The sequence below is a fragment of the Babylonia areolata genome, chromosome 26, assembly GCF_041734735.1.
Source record: "Babylonia areolata isolate BAREFJ2019XMU chromosome 26, ASM4173473v1, whole genome shotgun sequence".
Taxonomy (NCBI): domain Eukaryota; kingdom Metazoa; phylum Mollusca; class Gastropoda; order Neogastropoda; family Buccinidae; genus Babylonia; species Babylonia areolata.
Window position 1 is genome coordinate 9,299,905 of NC_134901.1, and position 7,500 is coordinate 9,307,404.

Genomic DNA, 7,500 nt, shown 5'->3' on the forward strand with positions numbered 1-7,500 from the left:
TACTCTGGTTTCCTTCTTTCTATCTTGTTTCCAACAACTTCACGTACCTTGTCTCTGTGTGTCCTGCTCTGGTTTCCTTCTTTCTATCTTGTTTCCAACAGCTTCACGTACCTTGTCTCTGTGTGTCCTGCTCTGGTTTCCTTCTTTCTATCTTGTTTCCAACAGCTTCACGTACCTTGTCTCTGTGTGTCCTTCTCTGGTTTCCTTCTTTCTATCTTGTTTCCAACAGCTTCACGTACCTTGTCTCTGTGTGTCCTGCTCTGGTTTCCTTCTTTCTATCTTGTTTCCAACAGCTTCACGTACCTTGTCTCTGTGTGTCCTTCTCTGGTTTCCTTCTTTCTATCTTGTTTTCAACAGCTTCACGTACCTTGTGTCTGTGTGTCCTGCTCTGGTTTCCTTCTTTCTATCTTGTTTCAAACAACTTCACGTACCTTGTCTCTGTGTGTCCTTCTCTGGTTTCCTTCTTTCTATCTTGTTTCCAACAGCTTCACGTACCTTGTCTCTGTGTGTCCTTTTCTGGTTTCCTTCTTTCTATCTTGTTTCCAACAGCTTCACGTACCTTGTCTCTGTGTGTCCTGCTCTGGTTTCCTTCTTTCTATCTTGTTTCCAACAGCTTCACGTACCTTGTCTCTGTGTGTCCTGCTCTGGTTTCCTTCTTTCTATCTTGTTTCCAACAGCTTCACGTACCTTGTCTCTGTGTGTCCTCCTCTGGTTTCCTTCTTTCTATCTTGTTTCCAACAACTTCACGTACCTTGTCTCTGTGTGTCCTGCTCTGGTTTCCTTCTTTCTATCTTGTTTCCAACAGCTTCACGTACCTTGTCTCTGTGTGTCCTTCTATGGTTTCCTTCTTTCTATCTTGTTTCAAACATCTTCACGTACCGAAGAATACAGCAACTCTCGATGCCTTCACCTGCTTATTCTTTGTCATTATTATTCTTTCCGTGTCTCTCTGTCCATCGGGTTTTCTGTGTCTGTTTGATCATCTCGCATCTTGTCGCCCTTCCTTTCTTTCTCCTTTCTTCTCCCTTGCTTGAGACATTGTCAAGGTGCAAAACTGCAGCGTCTTTAAAACAGTTGTTTTTACTGTGACCTCTTTCTTTCTTTCTTTCGTTCTTTCTTTCTTTCTTTCTTTCTTTCTTTCGTTCTTTCTTTCTTTCTGTCTTTCTTTCTTTCTTTCTTTCGTTCCTTCTTTCTTTCTTTCTTTCGTTCTTTCTTTCGTTTCTTCTTTCTGCCTTTCTTTCTTTCTTTCGTTCTTTCTTTCTTTCGTTCTTTCGTTCATTCGTTCGTTCGTTCTTTCTTTCTGTTTTCCTTCCTTTCTTTCGTCCTTTCTTTCGTTCTTTCTTTTCTTTCTTTCTTTCTTTCTTCCTTCCTTCCTTTCTTTCTGTCTTTCTTTCTTTCGTACGTTCGTTCGTTCTTTCTTCCTTTCTTTTTTTTCTTTCTCTTTCCTTCCTTTCTTTCTTTCCTCCTTTCTTACTTTCTTTCGTTCTTTCTTCCTTCCTTTATGTCTGTCTTTCTTTCTTTCGTTCGTTCTTTCTTTCGTTCTTTCTTTCTTTCGTTCTTTCTGTCTTTCTTTCTTTCGTTCTTTCTTTCTTTCGTTCTTTCTGTCTTTCTTTCTTTCGTTCGTTCTTTCCTTTTTTCTGTCTTTCTTCCTTTCTTTTGTTCTTTTTTCTTTCTTTCTTTCTTTCTTCCTTCCTTCCTTTCTTTCTTTCTTTTCTTTCTTTCTTTCTTCCTTCCTTTCTGTCGTTCTTTCTTTCTTTCTGTCTTCCTTCCTTCCTTTCTTTCTTTCTGTCTTTCTTTCGTTCGTTCGTTCTTTCTTTCTTCCTTTCTTTCTTTCTCCCTTTCTTTTTTCTTTCTCTTTCATTCCTTCCTTTCTTTCTTTCTTTCTTTCTTTCTTCCTTTCTTACTTTCTTTCGTTCTTTCTTTCTTTCGTTCTTTCTTCCTTCCTTTATGTCTGTCTTTCTTTCTCCCTTTCCTTCTTCCTTTATTTCTTTCGTTCCTTTCTTTCTTTCTTTCTTTCTTCCTCCCTTTCTTTCTTTCTTTCTCTTTCCTTCCTTTCTTTCTTTCTTTCTTCCTTCCTTCATTTCTTTCTTTCTGTCTTTCTTTCTTTCGTTCTTTCTTCCTTTCTTTCTTTTTTCTCTCTTTCCTTCCTTTCTTCCTTTCTTTCGTCCGTTCTTTCGTTCCTTCTTTCTATCTTGTTTCAAACAACTTCACGTACCGAAGAACACAGCAACTCTCGATGCCTTCACCTGCTTATTCTTTGTCATTATTATTCTTTCCGTGTCTCTCTGTCCATCGGGTTTTCTGTGTCTGATCATCTCGCATCTTGTCGCCCTTCCTTTCTTTCTCCTTTCTTCTCCCTTGCTTGAGACATTGTCAAAGTGCAAAACTGCAGCGTCTTTACAACAGTTCTTTTTACTGTGACCTCTTTCTTTCTTTCTTTCGTTCTTTCTTTCTTTCTGTCTTTCTTTCTTTCGTTCTTTCTTTCGTTCCTTCTTTCTGCCTTTCTTTCTTTCTTTCGTTCATTCGTTCGTTCGTTCTTTCTTTCTGTCTTCCTTCCTTTCTTTCGTCCTTTCTTTCGTTCTTTCTTCTTTCTTTCTTTCTTTCTTCCTTCCTTCCTTCCTTTCTCTCTGTCTTTCTTTGTTTCGTTCGTTCGTTCGTTCGTTCTTTCTTCTCTTTCTTTCTGTCTTCCTTCCTTTCTTTCGTTCTTTCTTCTCTTTCTTTCTTTCTTCCTTCCTTCCTTTCTCTCTGTCTTTCTTTCTTTCGTTCGTTCGTTCGTTCTTTCTTCTCTTTCTTTCTGTCTTCCTTCCTTTCTTTCGTCCTTTCTTTCGTTCTTTCTTCTTTCTTTCTTTCTTTCTTCCTTCCTTCCTTCCTTTCTCTCTGTCTTTCTTTGTTTCGTTCGTTCGTTCGTTCGTTCTTTCTTCTCTTTCTTTCTGTCTTCCTTCCTTTCTTTCGTTCTTTCTTCTCTTTCTTTCTTTCTTCCTTCCTTCCTTTCTCTCTGTCTTTCTTTCTTTCGTTCGTTCGTTCGTTCTTTCTTCTCTTTCTTTCTGTCTTCCTTCCTTTCTTTCGTTCTTTCTTCTCTTTCTTTCTTTCTTCCTTCCTTCCTTTCTCTCTGTCTTTCTTTCTTTCGTTCGTTCGTTCTTTCTTCCTTTCTTTTTTTCTTTCTCTTTCTTTCCTTTCTTTCTTTCCTCCTTTCTTACTTTCTTTCTTTTCTTTCTTCCTTCCTTTATGTCTGTCTTTCTTTCTTTCGTTCGTTCTTTCTTTCTTTCGTTCTTTCTGTCTTTCTTTCTTTCGTTCGTTCTTTCCTTTTTTCTGTCTTTCTTCCTTTCTTTTGTTCTTTTTTCTTTCTTTCTTCCTTTCTTTCTTTCCTTCTTCCTTTTTTCTTTGTTTCCTTCTTTCTTTCTGTCTTTCTTTCTTTCTTCCTTTCCTTCTTCCTTTCTTTCATTCGTTCTTTTTTTCTTTCTTTCTTTCTTTCTTCCTCCCTTTCTTCCTTTCTTTCGTCCGTTCTTTTGTTCCTTCTTTCTATCTTGTTTCAAACATCTTCACGTACCGAAGAATACAGCAACTCTCGATGCCTTCACCTGCTTATTCTTTGTCATTATTATTCTTTCCGTGTCTCTCTGTCCATCGGGTTTTCTGTGTCTGTTTGATCATCTCGCATCTTGTCGCCCTTCCTTTCTTTCTCCTTTCTTCTCCCTTGCTTGAGACATTGTCAAGGTGCAAAACTGCAGCGTCTTTAAAACAGTTGTTTTTACTGTGACCTCTTTCTTTCTTTCTTTCGTTCATTCGTTCGTTCTTTCTCCCTTTCTTTTTTTTCTCTTTCCTTCCTTTCTTTCTTTCTCCCTTTCTTTCTGTCTTTCTTACTTTCTTTCGTTCTTTCTTCCTTCCTTTATGTCTGTCTTTCTTTCTTTCTTTTCTTTCTTTCTTTCTGTCTTTCGTTCTTTCTTTCTTTCGTTCTTTCTTTCTTTCTGTCTTTCTTCCTTTCTTTTGTTTTTTTTTCTTTCTTTCTTCCTTTCCTTCTTCCTTTATTTCTTTCGTTCTTTCTTTCGTTCGTTCTTTCTTCCTTCCTTTCTTTCTTTCGTTCTTTTTTCTTCCTTTCTTCCTTTCTTTCGTCCTTTCTTTCGTTCCTTCTTTCGTTCTTTCTTTTCTTTCTTTCTTTCTTCCTTCCTTCCTTTCTTTCTTTCTGCCTTTCTTTCTTTCTGTCTTTCTTTCTTTCGTTCTTTCTTTCTTTCGTTCGTTCTTTCTTCCTTCCTTTCTGTCTGTCTTTCTTTCGTGCGTTCTTTTTTTCTTTCTTTCTTCCTTTCTTTCTTTCGTTACTTTTTCTTTCTTTCGTCGTTTCTTCCTTTCTTTCTCTGTTTCTTTGAGTCTTTCTGTCTTTCTTTCGTCCTTTCTTTCTTCTTTTGTTCCTTTCTTTCTTTCTTTCGTTCCATTGTTCCTTTCTTTTTTGATTGCTTTGTTTCCCCCAAAACATAAAAGATGCAAGAATATCATCACCCCAGACCTGTACAACCAGGACCCAGTCGTCAGCAGCATCAACAGCAGCAGCAGCGAGGCAGTTCGCTGTCAAGGGATGGTGTGTTTGTTCCTGCAAGTGATGCTGACGGCAACCCGTTTACAGCAACTGAATCTCACAGCGGTGAGGCAAGGAGATTGGAAGGGTGGGGAGGGGGGGAGTGGGGTGTAGGGGCAAGGTTGGGCGGGGGTACGGGGGGGAGCGTGGGGTGGTGGTGGTGGGGGGGGGGGGTTGAGAGAGAGAGGCGTTAAATGTCAGATAAGATCTGGATCGTTTACCTGAACTTTGGTCATGGCTTTTTTTTTTTTTTTGCTTTTTTTTTTTTTTTTTTTTTGCTTTTTTTTTTTTTTTTTTTTGGGGGGGGGGTCGTGGTTTCCTCTCTCTCTCTCTCTGTCTGTCTCCTCTCCCTTCCCCCCTCCCTCCCTCTCTCTCTCTCTCTCTCTCTCTCTCTCTGATGTTTTAAAATCTGATTTTGTTTACGATAGGCGTGTATTTTTTGGGGGGTTATTCTCTTTTGTTGGGTTTCTTTCTTCATTCATTCAATCATTCTTTCGTTCGTTCTTACACACACACACACAACACACACACACACACACACACACACACACACGCGCGCGCGCGCGCGCGCGCACACACACATGTACATACACACACACGCACGCACACATGTACATATGTACATGTGTGCGTGCGTGTGTGCGTATGTACATGTGTGCGTGCGTGCATATGTACATGTGTGCGTGCGTGTGTGTGTATGTACATGTGTGCGTGCGTGCGTGTGTGTGTGTGTGTGCGAGGGGAAGGAAGGAGATGTTGGCTATGGCTGCTGCCAAGAATTACAAGTTCACCGTGACGTAGCCTGCATGTATTGGACGTCAAAAGAGTGAAAAAAAATATGTCCGGTGCATGAGAGAGGGAAAGCCTTTCCTGTGGTTATGGTCAGTATGACAGTCAGTCGTGTCCGACTATGACCATCAGAACAGCAGTGGAGGCAACTGCTGTCCCGACTATTTGAGGCTAGAATTTGATCATAGTGGAGACTGTCTTGCCCAAATTACATCCCCACTCTCTCGGCCAAGAGGGTTTTAAGCGCTGGGGATGGTTCCCAAAGGCTGCAGCACTGACAGTCAGTGCAATCTTGCCTCTTAGTTTGAGAGTCGTAGTCCTCGAGATAAGTCAAGCTCCAGTAAATGAATTCCCATTGCAGTGGAGAAGCCGTTGACACCACAACTATCACTTTGCTTTTGGCCCAACTGTCCGTAATGGAGTTCCAGGACAGAGGAAAACAGTGGTGCTTCCAACCAACAACGATTTCAGACCATGTGTGTGTGACGAGCGCAAAAGCCGAGTGGGTTAAAGCGTTGAACTTTCAATCTGAGGGTCCCGGGTTCGAATCTCGGTAACGGCGCCTGGTGGGTAAAAGGTGGAGACGTGTGCAGACCTGCTTGTTGTGCCTGAACCCTCTTCGTGTGTAACGCAAGCAGAAGTTCAAATACACACGTTAAAGATCCTGTAACCCATGTCAACGTTCGGTGGGTTATGGAAACCAGAACATGCCCAGCATGCACACCCCCGAAAACGGAGTATGGCTGCCTACATGGCGGGGTAAAAACGGCCATGCACGCAAAAGCCCACTCGTGTACATACGAGTGAACGTGGGAGTTGCAGCCCACGAAGGAAGAAAGAAGAAGACCATGTGTGTGCCTTCCATCCAGACCTCACTCAAAGCAGTGGATCACGCCGGGTGACCAGTGGTCATCACGGCTGAAGAGCTTCATGAACCCAGTACTGCAAGCGGATGACGGCTGGTCACCACTGACCGATCACCTGGGCTGCACGGCCGAAGCTTACCAGTGGAATATTTAGACATTATTAGAATTAATGAGTAGATGTGGCTTGCTGGCATATGTATATATATATATATATATATATATATATATATATATATATATGTGTGTGTGTGTGTGTGTGTGTGTGTGTGTCTGTGTGTGTGTCTGTGTGTGTGTGTGTGTGTGTGTATGTGTCTGTGTGTGTGTGTGTGTGTGTGTGTGTGTGTGTGTGACACATGCACACGACATGTTCTGCCCTTCTTTCACAAATCATTTGCAAACCGTCCGCACTCACTGACTCACACCTCTGTTCACACAACCACAGCTGTTCCATTTCAGTCACTCATAACAAATCAAAACTCCACTACAATAATGACTGAAGTTTGCTGCCCGTGACAGTTGTCTGCATCACTGTGACTTCCATACCAGACAGATGAAGTTCCTGTTTCAATGATACAGTGATTGCTCTTAGGTGCTCACTCGTGCAAATTTGCCCAGCATCTACACCATCTTGATGCAGGCCCAGCTGCGCTGGGCAGGACATGTAGTTCGCATGCCAGACCACCGGCTGCCCAAGAAACTGCTGTACGGCGAACTCCAACATGGCAAGCGCTCCCATGGAGGCCAAAAGAAGCGCTTCAAAGACACTCTGAAGGCCTTCAACATCAGCCACGACACATGGGAGCTGAATGCAATGGACAGACCAAATTGGCGTTCAGCTGTCCACAAAGGCGCCAAATCCTATGAGGCCAACAGAATCGCTGCAGCAGAGCAACGCAGACAGGCCAGGAAAAGCAGTGCCAGCAAGTCCCCGACAGCCGCCACCATCCCCTGTCCACACTGCGTCAGAACCTTCCGGGTGCGGATTGGCCTGATCAGTCATCTGCGCACCCACAGAGCCCAACCCACCCACTCCCAGGATGACTAGATGGTCCTCGTTGATCCCCACGGACGAACCACGATTGCTCTTAATTAGTGTGTCAATATGGCATAGAAAAACGTTTGGGGATAACAAACAGATGAAGTTCCTGTTTCAATGATACAGTGACTGCTCTTAATCAGTGTGTCAATATGGCATAGAAAAACGTGTGGGGATAACAAGCGAAAAGGTTTGGGGTTTTGTGTGTGTGTGTGTGTGTGTGTGTGTGTGTGTGTGTGTGT

At 42.3% G+C, this 7,500-nt stretch overlaps 1 protein-coding gene across 1 annotated transcript in view; it reads left to right on the forward strand.

Moving 5' to 3' along the window:
• The window catches only part of LOC143300815 (histamine H3 receptor-like), a 51,502-nt gene extending 45,126 nt beyond the window's left edge, over window positions 1–6,376 (forward strand). The window contains exons 7-8 of the mRNA XM_076614744.1: window positions 4,497–4,633; window positions 6,242–6,376. Coding sequence (XP_076470859.1) covers window positions 4,497–4,633; window positions 6,242–6,376 — 272 coding nt within the window. The remainder of the gene's footprint in view (window positions 1–4,496; window positions 4,634–6,241) is intronic.
• The last annotated feature ends 1,124 nt before the right edge of the window (window positions 6,377–7,500 follow it).